The sequence below is a fragment of the Phalacrocorax carbo genome, chromosome Z (genome assembly GCF_963921805.1).
Source record: "Phalacrocorax carbo chromosome Z, bPhaCar2.1, whole genome shotgun sequence".
In the NCBI taxonomy this organism is placed as follows: Eukaryota; Metazoa; Chordata; class Aves; order Suliformes; family Phalacrocoracidae; genus Phalacrocorax; species Phalacrocorax carbo.
The window spans coordinates 71,945,340-71,970,798 of record NC_087548.1 but is presented as its reverse complement, the minus strand read 5'-3'; the positions used below and the strand labels follow the sequence as shown (position 1 = coordinate 71,970,798).

Here is a 25,459-nt window from a genome sequence, read left to right as displayed (position 1 = left end):
GTCAAGAAAAAGTTATATTTATTTCATTTACAACACAGAAGATAAAAGCAGAGGAGAGTGATAAAATCACATTATCAACAGTATAAAAACTCTGGTATTTGTAACTTTCAGGCACTTTCATAACTCTGAAAACAACATCGTTCAATTGTTCATTCGAAAGGAAAAATCCCTCCCTTTAGGAAGCCAACTTTCTAAAAATTAAGTATGCTTTTAAGTGAATCATCATTCATTTTAACTTGAATAGCTACATTATGATGAGTTAGGCCCCAAGGAGAAATAAGCAATCTCAAATCCCATCACAGAATGCTGAAGGCAGTCACACAACAAAAGACCTCTTCAGAATGGTATTTTTAATGAAGTACATATAAATCAAGTTTCTTAAGTAGTTTAACAAGTTGCTAATAAATAAAATAGCTGGTAATTTCTAACCAGGGGGTTATAAAGAACTTGGTTTTCCTAACCTTTCTTGAAGGCACCTGGCATTGCTCTATACATTGTGTGACCCCTTGAGGAGATAACGCAGCACAAAGAGACCTGATCTCAGCAAAGCATCGCACCACTGTAAGGGACCAGAAACTTGTCTCAACATTGTTGGCAGGACAAGTTTCATTACCAAAACTTAATCACCATGGCACCCGAGCGGGACAGTTTGGTCGCCGGGGCGCCTGTTCAGTCCTGCCCGGCGGGAGTGTGCGTGTCCTGTTGTCGCTGGAGTACACACCCTCTGCACGTGCGCCCGGGCCTGGGGCTGACTGATGGGGGGAGGGGCTTGGACACCCTAGAACTTTACAGCACCCTCTAGTGACAGTACTGGGCACACACCCCACCGCCAAGTGGGAGGCGTGGCTGTGGAAAACAGTCATTGATGATGCAAGAGAGCAACGCTATAAAAAGGGGACACCGGAGGAGGCCACGAGGAGTGTTCTGGAACACTCCCCCAGCACCGGATTTGAAGATACATCGGATGCATGGACCACACCAACTGGCGGACCGCACAGACGGAAGGACGCACGGACCAACTGACCACACAGACCGCCGCAGATCCGTGGTGGCAGCTATTGCAATACTCTTGTGCGCTCTCCCTTTCCCTTTCTCACTTTTTTTTTTCTTTCTCTGCTTTTCTCTTGCGTATTTGTTGTTGGCCAAATAAAGTGACTTGGAATTTGACTCCATTTTGAGTCTTAATTCTGTTCCCAAGAATGTAAAAGGAACCTAGTCACGATAAGTCATTGAAGTTTATCAGAAGTTAAGCCCAGCCGCCCCAACCTCCCAGAGTTACCTGAGGTCGGTCGGAAAGCAATGGGGTTTAACCTCTGCCAAATTGTTCAACCCAACAGTAGCTCATGACACCACTCTGTCCACGTCACAGAAGCAGCACACTAAAGGCAATGAAACTATCAGTGGCTTAAGCCACAGGTCAGGATACAAAATAATAGGGTTTGAATGAGGAACATCATACCCAACCCAAACATACTTAAGCACTGAACAGAACAGACATCACATCCTTCAAAACAAAATACTGAAATTACATCTAAACAATCTCAGGGCTGGTTTTTTACATCACCAGCTTTCATCAGAGCTTTAATAGCTCTGGCCCTCATCTCGAGCTCCAGAAGTTCCAGCTGCTGTGCTGATGGCTGCACATCTTCTGATGGAGGAACAGCTAAAGTTGCTGCTTTGGGCTCCTTTGAGCTGGACTCTGCCAATCCCAGTATCTCATTCACACTTTTCTCAATGTCCTTCTGAAGGTCATCTATCTGACTGGCTCCACTTCTGACAGTGTTTTCTTGAACATCTGGGCCATCTTCTTCATTGCATGGGCCTTCTATGTCACTATCATATGCATCTGCATTTATGCTGAGGACATCGCTATCTTCTCCCTTGCCTGTAACACAAATATAACAATCATATAGTCACCTAACAACCATTTTTCATTCAACTTACACAATGGCTTTTGCTTCAAGTGTTTCTCAGAAGATTAAGAGAGTGGCAAAAAGATGTACAAATTTAGGACAACTAATTCCTCCTCTTTTTCTCTTCCAACTTTTATGGCTGATCTAATTTAGACAAGTGTTAATGCATTTCTATGCCAACTGAGAAGAACATGCAGTACAGCAAAGCAGCAGTACCAGGAAAATTTATTCCATCCTATGGAGTTACATGATCTATTTTCCTAATTAAAATGTCATAAGGTTTTATATCATAAGGAATACTCTGCAGTGCAAAACTAATTATTGTTTATTATCTTTAAACTTAGTTTTCAAAATGCAGTTTTAAAGATGGCACTTTGAAATTATTTTATATATATTAAAAGGAGTGGGACACTATAGTCCGGCACAGTACTAAAAATTAATAGACCACTTACAGTGCAACTATTCATAATCTATCAAATCTATCACAGGTATTTCAGATGTATTTAACTCAATAAAAACATGGGAAAAGTTATGGCAGTGGCTTTTAACGCTGGCTAGAAGTTGGAATTTATTAAAAAAATTAGAAGACGCAGCAAGATAAAATAAAAAAACTGTAGCAGGACCCATGTAACTGTTCTCACAGTTTGGCTACAGAGAGACTACTGCTTTGGAGACTTCAGCCTCAGAAATTATCAGCCCTTTACCAACCTTTTTATCTTAGGAAAATGGACAATTTACAGTCAATTACTGATTTTATAGGCTTTATTTTTGCTTTTGGTAGTACCAAACGGTATCCTATCCAATGGTATGGCTGTGCTCCCCGTTAATTAGTAATGAAGGTTTAGAGCTAAAGATCTGTGGTTTTGAAATACATGTAATTTCTTACCATGAAGAAAGTTTACATTCCTACATAAGCTACTCGAGTCTATAATGATCCTCTATGTATCAAAATTATTCTTAATGTACAGACAGCATTGCAAACCTGTTTTTTTAAATTTTCTTTATTTCTCCTTTAAAAATACAGGAAAGCATGAAGACAAAGGAGCCAAACTCTTTTTAGTACTGCACACTGACAGGACTAGTGGCAAGGCACAAAAATTAAAAAACATGAAATTCCATCTGAACACATGTAAAAACCTTTTTACTGGGAGAGTGGTCGAACACTGGAGCAGGTTCCCCAGCGAGACTGTGGAGTCTTCACCCACCCTTGTACATATTCAAAACTCAACAGCACATGGTCCTGAGCAACCTGCTTTAGCTGACCTGCTGGAGCAGGAGGATTGGGTTTGATGATCTCAAAACAGCCCTTCTATCCTAAACAATTCTGTGACTCTCTGATTCTTAAAATTAGTAGGTTGACATCTGGCTTTAAAAGGTTCTCTTTCACCGAACTGTTTTTTATTTTTTTTCAGTTGCTAGCTTCATCCATCCATACCTTTGGTTCCTGAACCTCAAATCTGTAGGAGTAGAAGTACTGATTTGCAAGGATTGCTCATCAACAATAAAAGACCCCAATATACTGGAAACCCAAGCAAGTACTTCTGTGAATTGCTCTTTTTTATTATCAGACAATCAGAATGTTACTGACATTCAAACTACTTTAAAAAAAAAAAAATCAGAATGTCCTGCGTTGGAAAGGACCCACAAGGATCGTCCAGTCCAACCCCTAAGGATAATGCAGTCTAATAGTCTAACACAGCAGGGACCTATGATTTTAATACCTTTAACTATTTCTCTTCCTGTCTTTTTTGCTCAAGATGCTCACATTTAATGTTTTACTGCTGAAAAAATTTCTGGAAATATATTTTCAATACGTCTTCTCAATAAGAATGTTCCTTTGATGTGGGTTTCAGATCCAATATAAACAATCCTCTCCCCTTTCAAAAAAAGAGTACGCCTCTTTCAAATTTTTAGAAGTCTCTGTTTTATGCTATTAATGTTTCAGTGTCTTATTATAGAGGAAGTATTTAAAAATCCATCAAAAAGAATGTGAGACTTTTCTTGAAAACACAAGTGTGAAGTGTAAAAAAACTCCCCATCCACATAGTGACTTGTATTTTCTTCCTGAGTTTTTGTGCAAATCCCTCACACTAGGTGGAATTTCTGTACAAAGATTAGCAGTAGATATGGATTAGAGAAAAGTTAAACTGTTCCTTGTTAAAAATCAGTTTAATCAACCAACCTTAGAAGAGACCACTTTCACTTTTAAGGGAAAAACAAATAAGGCTTTAGGATAATGTTAGTCTTTTTAAACATTTTAAAATGCCTTTTGGTATATGGATGCATTTGATTCTAATTTATGAGCAGTGCAGAAAAGCCTTAGGAAAGACCTATTTTTCTTGGGGTTTACAACATTCCTGCTATCCTGAGCATGTGGAAAAAGAAATCAATACTGACTACTAAGAAAGCTATAAGTGCACTTTCTCTGCTTAAAAAACAAAAATGGACTTGAAGGAGGGAGGGAGGGAGGGAGGGAGGGAGGGAGGGAGGGAGGGAGGGAGGGAGGGAGGGAGGGAGGGAAGGAGGAAAAAGGGGAAGGAGGAAAAAGGGGAAGGGGCAAGAGAAGGAAACGATTTCTTTTCTGGTCAGAAAAACCTCACATTGGTTTTATAAGCAATAGTAACATTTTAAAACATAACTTCAAGGGTTTTATTGATTCAGAATTAACGATTTTTTTAACTATATACACTTAAAAAAAGATATTCAGATATTCATGATCACATGCTATGATTTCTCACAGCATTTAAGTCCTGATTTAGGAATTCTGCGTGTTACTCTGACTGAGAATGCACTCTTGATTTAGGATCTTACATAGTTATCAATCCAGTATCTCATAACACTGACTTACTGGACTTCAAAAACTGGCCATGATACTGGTAAATACAGCTTATATGGGAACATATACTGCTAACATATGTGGCACCTCCAATGTTCTAGCCAAAGCTGACAAGGAAGCAAATTCAACTCTGGAAAATTTATGATAAGGAGGAACTGGAGCTCCGCGCCCACTCAGAAGGGTATGACATCATAGGAGTAACTGAAACATGGTGGGACAACTCAAATGACTGGGGGATCACAATGGACGGTTACAGGCTCTTTTGTAAGGACAGGCAGCGTAGAAGAGGTGGAGGAGTCACACTCTGCATTAAGGAAAACCTCGAATGTATCGAAGTCAACTATGGTGATTGCGACTGCTCTATTGAATGCCTCTGGGTTAAAGTCAAAGGGGTCATCTCCAAGCAGGACCTCACAGTGGGCATCTGCTATCGACCTCCTAGCCACAATGATGAAGCTGATGAAGCAATATTTGGGGCACTAAAGCAAGCTTGTGGCCAACAGAACCTGGTCCTGATGGGTGACTTCAACTCCCCAGACATCTGCTGGAAGAACAATACAGCAACTCGCATGTCATCCACCAAGTTCCTGGAATATATAGAGGACTGTTTCCTGATACAAATGTTAGATGTGCCAGCCAGGACGGAGGCGCTGCTGGACTTTTGATATGCACAGAGAAAGCCTGCTTTGTAATATCTCGGTTAGTGACAGCCTTGGCTGCAGTGGCCACAATATTGTGGAGTTTGGGATCCTGCTGAGTGTGCTGAAGGTCAGCTCTAAGACAAGGATTCTGGATTTTAGAAGAGCAAACCTCAGTGCACTCAGGGCTCAAGTGGGAGGGATTCGATGGGAAGCTTCCATGGAATACAAAGGAAATTCTTCAAGAACTCTCTATTGGAAGCACAAAGCCAATTTATCCCCTACACAGGAAAGGGAAGTAAGTGGAACAAGAGGCACCCATGGCTCAACCATGACCTTTTGGGTGTACTCAGATCCAGAAAGGAAGCACACCAGAGATGGAGAAGTGGAGGATTATCTGCCAAGAACTACAAGGGCATGCCAAAGTGTGCAGAGATGCAGTTAGAAAAGCAAAAGCCCAATTTGAATTGAAACTGGCTGTAGACATAAAAAAATAACAAGAAAGGTTTCTTCAGACATGTCAACCATAAGCAGAAAAAGAAGGGAAACATAGGCCCACTGTTAAACAGAGAAGGAGAATTAATCACCAATGATGCTGAAAAGGCAGAGATCCTCAACACCTTCTTCATCTCTGTCTTTACCAACACTGTTGGGTCCCAGGCTTTGGGAAAAAAATTGCTGATTGATCCATACACTGACCCACCATCAGTGAAGGAAGAGCTAGTATATGAAGTACTACAGGAGCTTGACCCCTACAAATCAATGGGCCCTGATGCCATCCACCTGAGGGTGTTGAGAGAGCTGGCTGACATCATTGCAATGCCACTCTCCATAATCTTCAAGAAGTCATGGAGAACGGGGCATGTCCCAGAGGACTGGAGGAAGGCAAATGTTACCCCTATCTACAAGAAACACTTGAGGAAGGATCCAGGTAACTATGGGCCCATCAGCCCTAATTCAATCCCTGGGAAAGTTATGGAACGAATCCTCATGGGGGCCATCACAAGTCAAATGAAACACGAGATTGGGAAAAGCCAACATGGCTTCACTAAAGACAGATCGTGATTGACAAACCTGGTCGCCTTCTATGACAAAGTGACTTGCCTGGTTGACATGGGGCGGGCGGTGGACATTGTCTACCTGGACTTCTCCAAGGCCTTTGATATGGTCCCCCACAGTCTCCTCCTAGAGAAATTGATGTGTTATAGCCTAGACAAGTGGTCTGTGCGGTGGGTGGGGAACTGGCTGACAGGCTGCACCCAAAGGGTAGTGACAGACAGCTCCTTTTCCAAGTGGCAACCTGTCACAAGTGGAGTCCCCCAGGGATCAATATTGGGCCCAATGTTATTCAACATCTTTACAAGTGATCTGGACAACGGCATCAAGTGTAGCCTGATGAAGTTTGCTGATGACACCAAGCTGATTGGGAAGCAGACACTCCGTAAGGGAGAGCTGCTCTGCAGTGAGAGCTAGATAGGCTGGAGGAGTGGGCCAGCAAGAACCTTATGAAGTTCAGCAAGGATACGTGTAAGGTCTTGCACCTGGGAAAACATAATCCAGGACTGCAGCACAGACTGGGATCCACCCGGCTCGACAGCAGCTCTGTGGAAAGGGACCTGGGGGTCCTGGTGGACACAAAGCTCAACATGAGCGAACAGTGTGCTGCTGCGGCCAAGGAGGCCAACAGGGTGCTGGGTTGCATCAAAAAAGGCATCGCCAGCAGAGAGAAAGAAGTCATCATCCCGCTTTACCCAGCGCTTGTCAGGCCACACATCGAGTGCTGTGTACAGTTCTGGTCCCCGCTATACAAAAAGGATGTCGACAGGCTGGAAGGGGTCCAGAGAAGGGCCACCAAGATGATCCGAGGACTGGGAAGCCTGCCATACGAGGACAGGCTGGGAGAGCTGGCTTTGTTCAGCCTTGAGAAAAGCAGGCTCAGAGGGGATCTCATCACCACGTACCAGAACTTAAGGGGCAGCTACAAAGAAGATGGAGACTCCCTTTTTACACGGAGTCCCATGGAGAGGACAAGGGGGAACAGACACAAGTTGCTCTTGCGGAGATTCCGATTGGACACGAGAGGGAAATTTTTCACAGTGAGGACAGTCAACCATTGGAATAATCTCCCCAGGGAAGTGGTTGACTCGGCCACGTTGGACACCTTCAAGAGTCGGCTGGACAGGGTGCTGGCCCATGTCGTCTAGACTGTGCTCTTCCCAGAAAGGTTGGACTAGATGATCCCTGAGGTCCCTTCCAACCTGGGGTTCTGTGATTCTGTGATAAGTTATATAGATGAATTTTACAGAGAACTTTTGATCTTTGATTTTGGTAAGACAAATCATGATTTTCAAGCAATAAAAACTGACAGCCTAAACCATAAGTGATTCTGAAGCTATAAAAAGTCCTCCTCACAGCAGTGTGTATAAGAAGCATTTATAAGAGATGAACATACCAGGGCTAAGTAGTTTGGACCTGTTCCTACTGTGACAGTAACTACAAGATTATTATTTCAGTTTCAGATGCAGTTTTACCTATTTCCCATCCTATCAAATCAACTTTGAAGACTATATTTTCAACTACACCTTGCAATACACCAAGTATGTGAAAGATCAAAAGAAATGGGAATCAACAGGATTAAGACATAGAAATTCTTCTCTCTTGTTGCACGGCATCAGTCAGTATTTACCTAGCATGTTGCTCAACCAAGCAGCATTTCCATGGATCAAAAAATAGGTGCATCAATGGATTGCAGTTCAAAGCCTGAGCCTACTCATCATTAGGCCTGAGCCTAATTCACTGCCAGAGAAAACCTGTACTGGGTCTGCCTGGGATGGAGTTAATTTTCTTAATACCAGCCTGCATGGTGCTGCTCTTTTTATTTGTTTCTGAAACAGTGCTGATAACACCAGTGTTCCAGCTAGCGCTGAAAAGTGCTTGCACAGTCTCAGGGCTTTATCTGTGTCTTTCTCTGACCCCACAGTAAGAGGCTGGGGGTAAGCAAGAGGCTAGGACAGCTGAGCCCAGCTGACCAAAGGGATATTCTCTACCATATGACATTGTGATCAGCAATAAAAGCTCAAGGACAGGAGGAAAGAGGAATGTTCAAGATTATGGCCTTTGTCTTCCCATATAGAAGGGAATGCATGCTGAGGCTTTGCTTTCCAGGAAGTGGCTAAAAATCTGGCTGCCAATGGGAAATGGTGAACAAACCCCTTATTTGGCTTTGTCTGAGTGCACAGCTTTTGCTTCGCTTATTAAACTGTCTTTGTTTTGACCCTTAAGTTTTTTTTGCTTTTGCTCTTCTGATTGTCTCCGCCACCCCACTCAGGGAGGAGTAATTGGTACTGATTGGGGTCAACACACCTAGAAGTCCTTTTGGTATTGGTCATGTAATAAGTGGAAACAGAATATTAACACATTCATGTCTGTCCCACAATTAGCATGGACCAGGAAGCTGGGCAAAGCACCTTGTGTTCCATTCAGAACTTGGAGCCTCCAAAACTGTTAATATAGTGTTCATCCAAGCTCATTGGCCTTTAGATTTTAATTAGCTGATGGGTTTTAGTTCCCTCTTTTGCAGTTGTAATTTTACCCAGTAATAAAGATCATTGTTGGCATTTCTCATTATCTTTTTCATTTTGATAACTTTTACTTTTTCCTTCAGCTACAGTTGCAAAATTCATCTTAGCACACTTAATTTCATTTTTTAATTTTATTTTATCCACTTTTGCTTATCCTCTCATTCTCCTTTTTTTCCCTCTAGTATCACAAGCTGCAGCTCAGCAGAATGATTACAGTTATATTTTTAAATTTATATTGATATTCTCAAAAGCCCTTTAAAGCTTACATCTGGAGTGGAGCCACTGTTATAGCCCAAAGCCATCATGATACTCTGGTTGATTAAGTCATAAAAAACAACAATGAAGCAATCACCTGCAACAGTCATCAATTCCCATTGATAATACAGAAGTGGAAGACATCTGCAGGAAATCTGTCAGTTCTAAGGTCACTCAATATAGTAAAACGAGCAACATTTAACGCATTCCTCACAAAGCCATAGCAACCTGCTCCTAAAAGTTCTGATGCTTTTATTATCACCTTTTACTTCATGTAATTCCCCTCACTAATTACTTCAGGAAAAAAAAAAACATGCTTCACAAAGTTATTTCAAGAGGCACCTTTTAGACAGCATTCTGAATTGTGAAATAGTAGTTGTGGGAAGCAAATAATCTTAGGTCTTCACAGAAGAAAAATATAGCTTATAAGAATTTGCAACATTTTTTGATTGGAAAAGCTATTTCTGATGTTACTGCATACAGCTAGTCCAAATGAAAATAGTCTGAGACAGAAACACCTACAGTTCTAGTGCTTCATGTACAAAATAATACTGGCAGTTGTTATAGGGTGCTGATTTAATGATTGGAGTAAAACAAATACTGCTGCAGGTTAAGAAAACCAATTCCTTACACAGCACGTGCTCAAATGCGTACCACTGACTTACCTGCTTTTGCATTTTCTATGCTGCCAATCACGGTAGTACCTGAATGTCTCACCCATGCATTTTTGCATTTAAAAAGAGAAAATATACACGACAAAATGTTCATCCTCAGAGACTGAAAGATTTAAGTACCTCCACTGGCACTGACCTCAAGTAAAATACACCAGTTATCAGGAATGGTGGGTCTTGAGCACCATTCCATTGGACCTCAGTTCTGCATAATCAAACAAAGCAAGGTAGCATCTATCAAGACTGAACAAAATTATTCAAGCAGTCCTTTGGCAAACAATTATTATAATAGATTTCTGTGAACGTCAAAACAGAGTACTGTAGACTCCTACGATCGTTTCAATAGAAAGTAAAACTGACTCTCAAATAATTCAGCAAATGGTAACAGCAGTATTAGCAATCTCCTACATACCAAAAAATTGAAATGACTGAAGTTCCTCTTCAACAGAAAAACTAGATATGAAGAGCCAAATGAGCCTTGCAAGGGCTTCAGTCATGTTGCAGAAGCTAAACTAGCAAACTTTGAAGACCTGCAATTTGCTTTTAGCCACAAAAGAAGTATCCAATCTCACAGAACTAAGAAGCCAAAGTTCCTACAATATATTTTTCAATGTTCCCCTCTCCTTTTTCTGGAATTGGGCCCAAGGGAGAGGTTGTAACCCTACCACCAGCTGATTTCTAAGAGGACGATTCTCTCTGATTGCAGCTACTGTTCAAAGGTGAGCTATCAGTTAACTGGAATTGGTCACTGCCCAATACCAATAAAACAAAATTTCAGCTTTCTCCGCTACATACCTTGTTTTGATTCTTGACCTTCCAGCTTGTTGTCTTCTCTCAGAGAAGAAGTAGAGTCTATACTGTTGTCCTGTCTGGAAACAAATAACATGACATTTTAATCTATGTCTTTTACAATTTAAGAGGTTTTTTTTCCTAGGAAACATTTACTTTAACTAAAGAAATTATGGGGCAGTAGACCAATAGGCCAGATAAAGTTGAACAAAAGCAAAAGGAACACACAAAGTGCTGATCTAAGCACTTGAGAATGAGCTTTTTTTCTTTGCCTAACGATACACAAGCATAAAACAAATATTCCCACTACACTCTAGCCTTTCAGAATAACAATCCTCACTGGTAGCCCCTTCCTCATATTAGGAGCTTTTCTCTAAAACTCAGAATAAATTGTCACACAGCTAGATGATTTGAAAGAACTATAGATTCAGTTGTACTCAAATACTACTTACTGTTTTCTTTTTAAATTAAGAAGCTATTTTTATGAAGTTACCATCACCCCACCATCATCCACCTCTCCTACAACACATCAGTTTCCCAAAGGGCCACTTTTTAAAACAAAATGCAACTCAACTGTTAAATTGTATTCAGTATCTGCATTTCTCTATTTCTCCTATTTAAAGATTTCTACCCTTGACCTATATGGTTTCAACTGCTTTATACAAGGGATCAGAAGAGATACTTTTGTAAAATGTTCCTGTCCTCCAGACATTTCACATGTACTAGTTATACATACTGTGAAGTATACAGGAAGAAGGAAGGCAGAAGGACCCAGAATCACAGGAAAGAATTCAACTGCCATGTTTAGTGAGTATATTCAGAGTAAAATTGCCAGTTTCCTAACCCTGAACGTCAGTGTGGCATTGGTTTCATACATATTAATATGGAATCAATGCAACTATCCTGCCTGTGGGAGCTAAACATCACTATAAAAAGGATAGCAGTGTTCTGGTATCACAGATGTAAATACAATGACTTTAACAACTTTTTTTCAGTAATGGCCTGAAGAGTTTTCCTAGAATCGAACACAGATCTATTTTCCCCACACTCTCAAAGATACTTTTTTTTCCAGTGTCCAATGGCTATGTCAGGAGGGAGAACACCATCGTACTTCTAGTCATCTTGGTCTGAGAAATAGAGTTACTTTGATTACTATTTCCTTTTCTGTAGTAGCAAAGGTTACAAATCAATAGACTCTTCCGTTTCTCCCACTTTTTGTACCCAGTGCAACAAGGAGAATGTGTAGCTGTTTTCATTTGAACACAACACCTGAAAAAAAGATTTTTACATGTTCTGCACTTCAAGTAAGGAAACCCCAAGAGAAATATACTGTTCAATGCCATTATAATAAACTAGGAACAGACTATTTACTGTGACGCATTTTTCTCAGAACTCAGTAGTATGTATCCTTTCAGTTTGCTTTCCTACTTGGTCTACTCAAGAAGTATTCTCCCAGCCTTCTAATTTCTGTTGGACTTTCCATTCCCAGGCAGGGCTGAATGAGAACTGTGCTGGTTTTGGCTGGGATAGAGTTAATTCTCCTCACTGTAGCTGGTACAGGGCCGATGGCACATTGATGCTTTGGTAGTTAAGTAGGGGCTCAGTGTCACTAAGCAGCGCTTACACTAGTCGGGGACCTTTCCAGCTTCCCGCGCTCTGCCACGTGGGCAGGGGGCCGGGAGGGGGGGGGCCACAGCCAAGGCAGCTGACCCCGACTGGCCAATGGGGTGTTCCTTCCATGCCATGTGACACCACGACCAGCACAGTAATGGGGGCAGTTGGCACGAGGGGGCGGTTGTGGCTCGGGGAGGGGCGGCGTCAGGTTGGTGGGTGGTGAGCGGCTGCATCATGGGCTGTTGGTTTTGGGTGTTTTTTCCCCTTCCCCTGTGCCCTGGGTTTCACCTCTCTCTCATCATTTTCCTTTTCATTGCACTACTGTTGTCGTTTTTATTATTTTAATTATTAAACTGTTATTATCTTAAGCCATGAGCTTTCTCACATTTACCCTTCTGATTCTGTCCCCCATCCTGCCAGTGGGGGAGTCAGTGAGCGGCTGTGTGGGGCTGAGTTGCCGGCTGAGGCTAAATCACAACAAGAAGGAACAGATAGAAACTAGATGTTCAAATAGCTATCCTAAGCAGGAAGTTCTGTATATATGGCTAACACCTTCAGAAAATTATTTAAACTTTGCCTCTACTCAGAGTTCGCTCATTTATTTTCTATTCCAGTCATCAATCTTGTACTACAAAGGCCAGAGGTGTTGCAAGATGGATTACAGCCCTCACCTGTTAGGTGTAAAATAAATCCAGGAATTAAACAAATAAAATCAGGTCTGCTGTATGTGATGGTTTAGACATGTTAACCAGAGTCTCAATCTTTCTGCTGTCATGGAGGAAAAGGAACACTGGGCCACATACCACTACCATGTTCAACTTGTAAAGTGCCTTGCGCAAAGGACAGGCTGTGAGGAAAAGTTTTGCACTCATACACACACCCATAACGTCAGGGTTAACTGAGACCCACTCCAATTACCACTCCAGTGAAAACACCCTCTCAGCATTATCAGTGCCAGGCTCCAGGCCACAGCTTAGCACTAAAGCCTAACTGTTCTCTGCTTTGAGAGAGTGCCAGCCTCCTACCCAGCAACATTTCCCAACCACCTCCATTACTGGGTTTGTTAGGCCAGATGCCAGCACAGACCACCAGATAAATCTGTCCATGATGCTGTCACAGCTCACCTTCCCAGAAATTTCAGGTTTTGCTCTCCTGTCACTTGATGAGGTTCATCACACTCAGTTCTCCATTGCAGTGTCCTGTCGATTAGGTTATGCATTTAATGGTGAGTCATCATAAGCACAAAGGCACAATGAGGAGCACAAAGGCCCAATGAGGAAAACTGCAAGCAGAGGAACCCTTGTAACTTCATCAACGCAGCCCAAGTTGCTCGTAGGGTTGGAGGAAGGAGAGCAACAGCCCATTTTCTGGGAACAAAACCTAGTAAGAGCAGTCAGCTACAGAAATCACCTTACAGGCTGAAGGGTGTTACAGTCTACAGGAGCAACGGCAACTGCATAGGATGCTGGGGAAGAGCATTTCAGGATTGCATAAAACTTACCGGCAGATGTTTTTAAGGGGAGTGTAGGAATGTGTAAGGCAGCATGGGATGTTTAAAAACCAAAGGTGGGAAAAGGGAGATACTGAGACAGACTGAGACAGAGCAAGCACAGGAAAAAAAAAAAAAAAAGAAAAATATAAAGGACCAGCAGAGCATAAACAGGCTGCTGGCCAGTACACTTGGTTGGTTGTACAACTTGGTACCAGTTGCTGGCCAAGCCCTGAACCCAATCACCACAGCCTGTCCTGCCTTCTTACTGAACCCTATTGCTATACTATTTTTCCAAATGAAAGGACACTATTCTCTGTATGTATGTGCACGTGTGTGTGTGTCTGTAAGTGCCAGCAACTGCAATGGGGACCATAGGTCACAGGGACCTGCAGGACTGTGCTGCCATAAGCTACACAGAATGAAAACGTGCACACTTCCTCAGGGAATTTCAATATCATATATCAGTGTATATATGCAGATGCTTGTAATTCAACAGCAAACCTCAGGCTTGTCTAGCCTGCAAGTAGGATGAGAGATCAGGGAGTCAGGTACCAGACAGACTATAAGATCAGAGGACAAATTCCTGAAAGAGACCAGGTCTGCAAAAAGGCTAATTGAGGGACCATAGCTTCACTAGATACCCAAGATATCAGCAGCCTGAGAGTCAGTTACTGGGAACAATCATAAACTTGCACCAGCTATCAGAGATGTCTGTGTGCACAAAGGGGTATAAGCGGCAACTGGAGTGGGGATGCAAACCTTGTGGGCTTGTATGCCCAAGTGCCGGCAACTGGGGAGGGCAGTGGATCCAGGACCATATCTGGTCAACAGATCTGGAAGGATCCACCTTTTTTTTTTTTTTTTTAGCAACTCCCAATGATTTTTTGTACTTAGTCACTCAAATCTTGGCCAAAATAAGATTCTGATACACCTGCTCATCATTAAGTGCAAAAGCTGCTTAGAGTGCCCCTACTTTATCCTCCCTCACACACACGCTTCATCATGTTGAACTGAGTAGTCACCTCTGCACTGGACAGCAATGTGTCACTTGGGAAAGTCTGATCTTGCACAAATAGTTTCCAGGCAAGAACTTCACATCTCTAGTATCACCCTGAGCTCCAACGTGAAATTTTACTGAGGAATTACACCCACCCCTTTGCAGAAAACTCAGAGTGACCTCTGTGGTTCAAACACTGGCTGTGAAATTATCTACGCCTATTTTAATAGCTACATGAAAAGAAATAATAATTTGAAAAATCACACATCAAAACATGTTGTAAAGTTTCCTCCAGATGCCTTAACACTATCACTGATTAAAGCAAAACTACATTTCTTTAAAGACTACTTACTGTCAGCAAAAGACTTTTTAGAACCCAAAAGTACTTTTACAGCACGTTTTCTTTCAGGACTGATTGGATTGGGCTGTGCTGCTGGTGAACCTTCACTACTTCATTTAATAGGCAGGCATTTTGCACCATCGTGTGGCCAAGCAGCAGCACTTCAGTTCACAGTTCAGTTTTGCTCTCAACTCCTTAACTTCATTTTATTTGTTTCTAAGAAATACTTTTTTCCTTGTTATATATAATGCAGCATAGATTTAGGAAGGGCAGCACAACAACATGTCTCCAAACAATGGGAGCGAAAGATATGCTAATCTGGCACAGTATACAAATTTAATACCCTCTTTGATATGGTCCCCCATGATCCCTCCTGGAGAAATTGATGTGTTATGGCCTAGACAAGTGGTCTGTGTGGTGGGTGGGGAACTGGCTGACAGGCTGCACCCAAAGGGTAGTGACAGACAGCTCCTTTTCCAAGTGGCAACCTGTCACAAGTGGAGTCCCCCAGGGATCAATATTGGGCCCAATGTTATTCAACATCCTTACAAGTGATCTGGACAACGGCATCAAGTGTAGCCTGATGAAGTTTGCTGATGACACCAAGCTGAGTGGGGAAGCAGACACTCCATAAGGGAGAGCTGCTCTGCAGTGAGAGCTGGATAGGCTGGAAGAGTGGGCCACAAAAACCTTATGAAGTTCAGCAAGGATACGTGTAAGGTCTTGCACCTGGGAAAACATAATCCAGGACTGCAGCACAGACTGGGATCCACCCGGCTCGACAGCAGCTCTGTGGAAAGGGACCTGGGGGTCCTGGTGGACACAAAGCTCAACATGAGCGAACAGTGGCTGCTGCGGCCAAGGAGGCCAACAGGGTGCTGGGTTGCATCAAAAAAGGCATCGCCAGCAGAGAGAAAGAAGTCATCATCCCGCTTTACCCAGCGCTTGTCAGGCCACACCTGGAGTGCTGTGTACAGTTCTGGTCCCCGCTATACAAAAAGGATGTCGACAGGCTGGAAGGGGTCCAGAGAAGGGCCACCAAGATGATCCGAGGACTGGGAAGCCTGCCATATGAGGACAGGCTGGGAGAACTGGGTTTGTTCAGCCTTGAGAATAGCAGGCTCAGAGGGGATCTCATCACCACGTACCAGAACTTAAGGGGCAGCTACAAAGAAGATGGAGACTCCCTTTTTACACGGAGTCCCATGGAGAGGACAAGGGGGAACAGACACAAGTTGCTTTTGGGGAGATTCCGATTGGACACGAGAGGGAAATTTTTCACAGTGAGGACAGTCACCATTGGAATAATCTCCCCAGGGAAGTGGTTGACTCGGCCACGTTGGACACCTTCAAGAGTCGGCTGGACAGGGTGCTGGCCCATGTCGTCTAGACTGTGCTCTTCCCAGAAAGGTTGGACTAGATGATCCCTGAGGTCCCTTCCAGCCTGAGATTCTGTGATTCTTTCATGCCATGCTAGTAGATAACCACAGCAATGTGAAACTCCTCTTTTTATCAGTCTTTAAAGAGACTTCTCCCTCAGGATGACAGTTAAGTTTGAAGTCACTCTTCCAAGAGAGAAATTCAGCACTTTTTTTTTTTTTAATACTTTTGCAAAGTATGTTCTTTTCAGCAGAAAGGAGCTAACTATTACAGTTTGTTGGTGACAAATGCTGTCAATTTAATTCACCATATGCTAGCTTTTCACATTGGCATGCTCCATAGTAGTGCGATGCTTACATGGGCTCATGCACGTGGATTCTGTACTGAACCTATTACTTTCAGGAATCTGCATAACTGTCAAAGAAATCTGGGTTTAAGGGAAATTCGGTACCACAACTCCAGCTGATTATGCAAAGTGCATAAAGACGGAAGCAGAGGTTGGGAAAAGGGATAGTGGTCTGAGGAGTAGACAGCTAAGGATTAAGAAAATAGCACTTCAATACTGGTGGCTTCAATTCCAAGCACTGGCAGTAATTGGGGCTGGAGAACAGCAGGAAAAGTTTTGTGACAGAAGAAGAAAAGTCTTAATGCTGGACTAGAAGACAGTCTGACAGCACGAGATACAGTCATGCTGATGCTTTCCTTACAGTGCTTTTAACAGTCATTAAGAAACATTCACCTAAATCTCTGGAGTGAGGCTTGAGATCAATATTTCTGCTACTCTGACATAAAGATGATGTGCCTTCCTAAATTAAAATTTGCCTTTGAGGTTCCAAGGTTAAAAAATATTTCTAGAAGTCTCAAGTCCTTGTAAGCCTCCTGCAAATTTTTGTTCCAAGGTTAGTTTTCCATGACAAATGAGAACTAAAATAATTAACACCGAGCAATTTTTTTTAAAAAAAAACCATACAAAGTAGTGCTCCTCAGAAAAGGTATCCCAAATGACAGATGCTAACCAAATAGTTTAATGGCTATGAAAGGTCCATCAGTCTGATTACAGGCGAAGTTTGAGGACACCATGAGAACAGAAGACACTGAACAGATGCCAAGTTCTAATATATATGTTCAGCGACTCATGCATCCTATTCTTTCAGTGATTACAAATGGAGAAGATAACCAAATCATCCTAGAGCGGTAAATATCAGATGGCAATTGCATGCTTGTGAACAGCCCAGTACCCAAGAGCAAAACACGTTAAAACAAGGCAAGCTTTTAAACTGCTAACCTTTCTAAAACAAAACAAGCAGAAACTGCACACACGACTGCAAAGCAGTAAAAAGCCTATCAATTCTTGAAAGAGCAAATATTAAACTACAAATTTTCACACAGTGAAAAAATAAGCACATTAGATTTTTCAAAGCAAAAGATCATTTACTCACATTGTACACATAAACATACGATCACTATAATATTAGCGTGCTTGCTCTTAATACATGCTTTATTACTACATCAAATAATTTACTTGCAGTCCTTCTGTTGGAGGGTATTTAAAATGCCAATTCAGGGAACAGGAAAGAAATAGCTCAAGGATATGCTAATACCTTAAGAGTGAGATGGAAAGAGTGCCTACTTGGTTTTGCAGGACATTAAGTGGCTAACACCTTTCAATTAAAGATCTGTCATTTAGCTGGAAGCTTGTTATGCAGCAATTTTCTTGGTTTAACAGTATTCCATTGCAGACAGTAACAGAGAAACAATCTTAGAACTGTACAGTTAAAAATCTACATAGGGCTCACAAGTAATAAAGCATATCTACTGTAAGAGCAATTTCCAGTTATTGGCAAACATAGGCCCTGTGCCCTCAATTCCTCTGCATGCTTATTCCAGGATTTCTAGTGGTGACAAAATAACGGACCAAGTGTTTTTACATGCTAATAGAAGCATCTGAAGCTTTTACAGAGCTGAAATTTAGGAAAAGTCTCATGACTTCTGGTTCTGGTGACAGAATGAGGGTACGTGCATCAGAAAAAGGGAGGTTCCATTTACAATTAGAGATGTGATACTATGCAAAAGTTTCAGACGAAGATCTGGATTTTGCAGCCTTCCCTGTACCTGGAGCAACTTCTCTAAGTCACTGCTACTTTTAGAAGGTACAGACAGGAAGCACATCTTTAGAGACAGATAAGTATTTGCATATTTGGGCGGGGGGAAGACAGTACAAACTATACCCTTCTATGAAAACCTCTATATTTTGATACACTTCTAATTTCTTCAAACTCATTGATTTCAGCTTTCTGGATTTCTATTGATATATGGACATTGGTGAAGGTACAAGTTTGTAGAATTTTTTTATTTTTTTAAAGAACAAGGATGAAAGAAACAAACTGATGTTTCCAGTCAGTTAACAAATTTTTTACTGGAGTAAGACTTGCTATTCAGATTTTCCCTTACCATGTTTACAGGTCCATGAAAACAACTAAGACAAGTCAGACTTAAAATGAAAAAGCTTTAATGCTGCATCATTAGTAGAATGGAGGAAAATCTAGTCATTTACAGGAAAGCCCCAAGTAATGAAGACAAACTATGTGGAACAAACAGTGAGAAAATAAACAAAGAAACTGCCTTTTTCATTCTGAAAAATCTTTTCTTTTCCTAGGGCAAATTCACCCATTTGAGCTCAGATGATAATTAAAAAAGTTAACCTAAATGCCCAAAGATTAGACCTATTAAGTAAAAAGGGCTTGTGACATTTTACGATTATAAAAGCATAATATTGTTCTACTTACTGAGCACTGGGCTTCATCCTTCATATAAACCCCTAATTTTCCTCATTTCACCTATTTCTTCCTATCCTTTTACTTCTTTATCATCCAAAGAGCTTTCCCTTTTTCTGAGTTTGTTTTGTTTTTTAAAGCTAGCACACAGCTGAACCTATAAGTCAAGGTTCTGAGACAGCACACTTGTGTGTAGCATACTATTTTTTAAAACCACTGCATTAAAAGAAGAAAAGCCACAATTCCTACACCAACCTATCTTGCCTAGCCAGTTTGGAGGGGGCTGAAATATTAAACTATCAGGATGGTGATAGAGATACAAAAACCAGGGGCACCTCAACCATTCTATTCATCAGAGGAAGCAATCTGCTCTGCTACTTTGATCAACATATCTTAAGTTTCTTCTACTTTTTTTTTTAAAATACAATTTCTTCTTGATTTTGCTGCCAGTTACTGCTCACATCTTTCTCACCAGCCACATAAAGTGACACATCTTTGTCACTTTTTGGTAACTGCAGCAACAGTTAAGAACTTGGTCAGTTTTAATTCTGCTGTACTTCAATACAGCTATAAGAAAAGGTAGACAACACCAATTCACTTTGGCTTACTCACTGCTTATGCCTGAAGTATTACTCATACAGCGTGTAATAGCAGACTTCCAAACTGCAGTTTAAATCCTATAGATGCTACTTTCCTGAAACTTTCCTACTTCGCAGAATCACAGGATGGCAGGGGTTGGAAGGGACCTCTGGAGATCATCCCGTCCAATGCCCCTGCTTGAGCAGGCACACCCAGAGCAGGGGGCACAGGAACGCATTCGGGCGGGGTTTGAATATCTCCAGGGAAGGGACTCCACATCCTCCCTGGGCAGCCTGTGCCGCTGCTCAGGGAGGCTGAACAAGGGCAAGGGAGGTTTGCCATGGCCGAATGGGTTGTTAAGTGTCTTCAGATACCTGCTAGTTAAAAAACGGTAAATCCTGCTTGTTTTCTGTGTTTTATTGGTTTATTCATTAATTGACAGTAACATTTTCTCGTTTATAGGTTTTTACCAGCTCAAATCATTACTTTATTTGCATATAAGTAAGACTTTACTCAATCTGCGGTAGCTGAAGTCATAAATAAATACATGTCTCAACAGCAGCTCGGAAACACCGTGCAGCCATGGAACTACCTTCCTGAAATGTAGAGGCACTAAACCTCCCATACCTCCTTAATATGAGGAACATTTCATGTATTTTGCAATAGTAAAGAGCTTGCAAATTAGTCTTTAAAAAAATTCATCTAATTCCTCCAGGCATCAAAATCCTAGGCATTTTCATGGTTTCCTTAGCCAACAAGTTTGTCTTCACATCCTATTTAGAAGTTCACTGGCAAAGCATCAATCACTTAATGGACACTTCTTGATGTAGAGACCTGGAATCTGGTGTAATTTGTAGGTTTTTATTTTTATTTTACCTTTTTACATAGCCAGCAGCGGGCAACGTCCAAAATAGGAAAATTATTCCACATAAATGGGTGTACTGACACCACTCACAGATCATGTAGACAAAAAATAGCAAAGGGGGGGATAGAGTCACAAACCAACTCCAAATGGAATCCTAGAAGAAATAGTATCAGAGGGTATTAAATCCATACCACATGAGAAAAACTGAACCATCACTTAACTTCGTATCACTTCAATTTCTACCGTATTTGTATGATGTGTGATGAGATGTAGTCAAAGAAGATTATTTCATAGAAAACTTCATGAGTTGTTTTGAATCAGAGACAGGATCAGAAACCAGGCCTCTGTTAAATCAAAAATACTGATCAGAATGTGAAATTTGGATTATTACCACTACCCTTCCCATGCATTTGTTCCTATTTAGTAAGTCTAGATGAACTAACCAAAGCAGCAACTAAGAGGTACTTTAATCTGCCCAACACCAGTGTATTGTCTTGTATTGTCTCAGAGGTTTATTAAGTTTGATCATTTCTCATGAAAAATCACTGTATTGTCCAGCATTCTTGTATCATTTTTAAGTGTTTTGTCTTTTACTCACTGACTGACTGATTCACCTCCAGTCTTGTCTCCTCCATCTGCCTCCTCGTCAGTATCAGAATCAGCTCCAACCTTGCCTAGATATACACAGTTTCAAACATGCACATTTAGGCGGGTAATATAATTAATCCCACACAGTTAGGCTTACTTTTAATTATTAATTCTATTGCAATAATCAGAAGAGGTTTTTTTTCTCTAGTTAAAGCAGATGTTCTAAAATTAGACTTACACAAACCAAAAACCTTATTTCAGTTACACTGTATTATGAAAAAACAGAATAACTATTGCTAGTACAATACTATAGGCACTAAAAATAAAGCACAAGAGACAAAATTAACAAGATGTAGTCCCCAGCACTCAAGATTTTACTAATTCCACTTAACTGAGAAGACAGCAATACATTTTCAAACAAAATCTACAGTCCTTAAGTATCAAGTGCAAGTTCAGAAAGATACTGAAAAGCTGGAATGCCATTCCCTTAATCAAAGTACACAAACTGTGCATCTCAGCAGGGCAGAAGGATCCACCAAGAATTCTTTAACTATACAGAATACTCTAGTGCAAATGCTAATAAAATTGAGCCGGTATGGTGGTATGTCGGATTTCCCCTGCAGAGAACCAGAAGGCAACTTAATGTCAGCTCACCTAAAATAATGGATTGCAAACAATACTTCTACACTCCTGCTTTGTTTTTTCCAAAAAGCCAAAAGTTCTGTTCTTAATTTTGGTACTAAGGAAAAGCAGCTTATACGTCTGTTTTCTGAACGCATGCCTAGTACCTTCTAAATCCATGGACGATTTCATCCAAGCTCAAAATATCAAAACCAAGCACAGATATATAGGCACACTATATATACTATTAGCATGTGTATATATGTAATACTAATATATATATACGTATACTAAGATATATACACACTAATGATACTTAGTGCGTGTACGTATGTCTATGTATACCATACTATTATACGTACATACTAATATATATTATTGTACACATACATTATGCATGTGTGGGGTGTATCTATACGTGTGTGTGTGTATACATATATAAAAATAACTAGAAACGGAGTGAAAATCCAGTTTAGAAGCAGACTATTCTCTGGTGTACAGCCACGCCTAGAAGTGTCATTCATACCTTCAAGTATCTTCAATAGTTTTTTTTCAGATAACAGCTCCAACTGCTCCAAGCAAAGCCTTTTGATTTCATCCATGGAACAGTTCTAAGACAGATAAGACAGACCATGAGCTACTACAAATTCCTGAGGACAGAGAAGTTATGAAAAGTACTACTCCAACTGTACTGAATGAAGAGTTAACTCAGACTGCAAGTTCCTTCCCTATTCTGACCTGCATTGACGCAACTATTGAAGAACGCCAGGTAGGTAGGTAGCTTTGATAACTACCAGAAATAGTGGGGGGCAGGGGGCAGGGTGCGTCTGAAAAAATAAACAAAACACACTATCAGTTACTTGACCTACGGCTTGGTGTTTTCACTGCAGCTGCAACACTGAGGAGAAGAAAGAGCAGGCCATGTGTGAAGCAAACAACTGTAGCCCTGATTTGATTATTCCCAAGTCTCCACCACTCTGGAGCAGGTGGATTACGTAATTAAGCCTGCAAAGACCACAGCCAACTGTTGAATCCAAGTTCATGAACTGAAACAAACACTGCTGCTGACAACACACCAACAGTTGTATATCATAATAAAGAAAACATAAGAAATAGGTAACCTGTGATCCATTTCCCATGCTTGATACTGCCACACGCTGCCACAGATTTTATGGGTATTCCAGCTACCTTCACATCTTTCATACTACATGGTTTCCCTCTTGGTGAAATAAAATGATCATTTCACATTTTCAAATGAACTATGATACCATGTACAAGTACCAAATTTAGAACATGCTGAGCATATTGTAACATTCACAGCCCTCCTGCAGGTTTGATTCTACACCACCAGGCAACTTCTTTTCAAACTCAATAATATCTTTGCCTCCAGCTGTACCAGGCCTCTTCTCCCACAGATGAGAAATGGATGAGACTGTATGTAATTCACTATGTGCTTAAAAATGAAGAAGTCCTGCCTCACTTACATTAATAACATGACTCATTAAGGTAAAAATTAAAGACAAAAAATTTTAAATTATTAACAAACAAGACACAAATGGCATTTCACTTGCAGCCTCCTCTTCTACACAGGCTGCTAGCCTAATCGATAATTACCAAGTCCCACAGTTCACAAGACCCAAAAAGCATATGTTCTAAGCCAGTAAAACTCTAGCAATACTACCACTAAAGCCGTGTATCAAGAAGGGGTTTTCATGCCCTATCGCAGACTTTAATACCATACAAATAAATTCAGTTGACACAAAGAAAAATCAAACTTTTATTAACAATACAGCATATTTATTAGTGCACAACACTACTGAATTTACTCCATGCAATTATGAAACTCTTCTTGCATTTAACTAACCAGTACAGACACAGCATAAAAATGAGCAGCGGAAAAAAAGAGTAAGCTTGAATAACTATATGAAATCTTAAAAAAGTCTCACTTTCAGAGACTTGATGTATCTTTATTTAAGAAATACACAGGTAGCTTTTACGCTGAAAGTCCATTAGACTTGAGAGATTAATGTGCTTTGTTACACAAGCATTCAAGCTTGTAAAAAGTATATTAAGGTAAGTGTATTTCAGTACCTTTAAAATATCAGGCAGCATCTTTTGTAGCTTCTTCTCTCCTATGACACAGAAACACTGTTGAAGCATTTCTTTTTTGTCTGAGATGTAGAAACTGACTGGTTTGAGCGACACGCTGAGATCTAATCCTCCTTCTTCTATATCACTGGGTTGTTCAGCTTCTTCCACTTTTTCTCCAGAGGGTACATTGCACTTCTCTTCCTAAAACCAAGGATAGCATGTACAAATTTTACCTTTTCTAGTAAACTAGAAAAGGATACTTAGAGCTTCATTTGTGCTTCCAGTAATTTACCATTCATAACTGCAAGGTACGTCTTCTGAGCTTCCAAACAGCATTTTAGTTTGCAAGGTAACTGCATTACAGAACCTGTATTTCTGGTTACTGAAACTATTCTTATGCTAGGGGAAATTTTAAAAGCTTCAAGATGCAGAAAGTACTTTTAAATATTAACTGGAAAATATTATTTGCAAGTACCTAGCTTACGCACAAAAGCATGCTTTAAGGCAGGAGGAATCCATCTCCCTGATCTGCTGTGCAATTACATCATTAATCTTATAATTGGCAGCTACTCTGCTAAGAAGGAAATTAGCATATGATTCCCTGCGTGGTATAGTCTTCTGGGAATAAAAGCGGGCTTTGTATCAGAAAATATACCTTCCGCAGGTCAGTGTAAGACAGGTAAAAACCAACAATGCAGGTAGACACGCGTTTTGACAGCCCCAGGACCCACCCGGGAGCGCGTCACGGAGCTGCGACACCCCGGCGACAGACTCCCAGCCCTGCTGCGAGCGGCAGCACCGCGGCCGGTCCCCCTCAGAGCTTGTGCCCCCGCAGCCCCGGGCCCGGGAGCGGGGGAACCCCGAGCCCCGTCACCCCGCGTTGGAGGGCGGAAGGCAACGGCCGGCGCTCGCCCCCCCTCCTCCCGCGCTACCTCCAGGGCGCCGCGGCTGGACTCGGTGCTCCGCCGCTTCCGCTCGCCGCCGGCCGGCCCCGAGGCTCCCTCCGGGCAGCACGATCGCGAGCGGCGCCGCTTCTTCTCCTTCGAGGACCTTCGGCCCGGCATGGCCCCGCCGGGGCCCGCTCGCCGCTCCCCGCCGCCCTCACATCCGCGCGCGGCCCGGCCCGCGCCCAGGGCCCCGCGTGCTTCCGGCAGAGCCCTGATAGGCCGCCCGCCGGGCGCCAGCGCCCGCCCTTCGGCGCAGCGTCCGCAGTGCGCGGCGCCGGCCGGGGCGGGGGCGGGGTAGCGGCGCGGAAGGGCGCTGTTCGCAGCCGTGGGCAAGCCGTCCGACGCACAAACGCCTCTCATCCCCCGTAATTACTGTTTAATCCCGACCGGTTTTCCCCTGGCTTTAAACCCGTTTCAACAACGTGAGTGTCACCGAAAACCGGGAATAGAACGCCTTAGCGCTGGGCGTGCGAAGGGGCAGGCGGCAC

General features: G+C 41.9%; 1 protein-coding gene across 2 annotated transcripts; it reads right to left on the bottom strand.

Moving 5' to 3' along the window:
* On the bottom strand, positions 1-25,418 carry CAAP1 (caspase activity and apoptosis inhibitor 1). Of its 2 annotated transcripts, XM_064438619.1 has the most exons (7): positions 24,957-25,227; positions 24,025-24,225; positions 22,460-22,544; positions 21,323-21,398; positions 13,422-13,496; positions 10,690-10,763; positions 1-1,885 (listed from the first exon to the last, which is right to left on the bottom strand). In XM_064438619.1, the coding sequence occupies exons 1-7, from the start codon at positions 25,086-25,088 to the stop codon at positions 1,542-1,544; spliced, it is 987 nt and encodes a 328-aa protein (XP_064294689.1). In that variant the 5' UTR covers positions 25,089-25,227; the 3' UTR covers positions 1-1,541. The 2 variants fall into 2 exon arrangements, with proteins under 2 accessions (XP_064294689.1, XP_064294690.1); XM_064438620.1 differs by lacking the exon at positions 13,422-13,496 and having other exon boundaries at positions 24,957-25,418.
* Between the last annotated feature and the right edge of the window lie 41 nt (positions 25,419-25,459).

Bases quoted from the DNA above. Each gene is read 5' to 3' on its own strand.
- CAAP1 (XM_064438620.1), bottom strand. From the start codon at position 25,331: ATGAGAGGCGTTTGTGCGTCGGACGGCTTGCCCACGGCTGCGAACAGC. The intron at 22,545-24,024 runs GTACTGAAATAC...TATCTGTCTTAG, and splicing joins TGCTGCCTGATATTTTAAAG to AACTGTTCCATGGATGAAAT. The intron at 1,886-10,689 runs GTATGTAGCGGA...TTTGTGTTACAG, and splicing joins AGGTCAAGAATCAAAACAAG to GCAAGGGAGAAGATAGCGAT.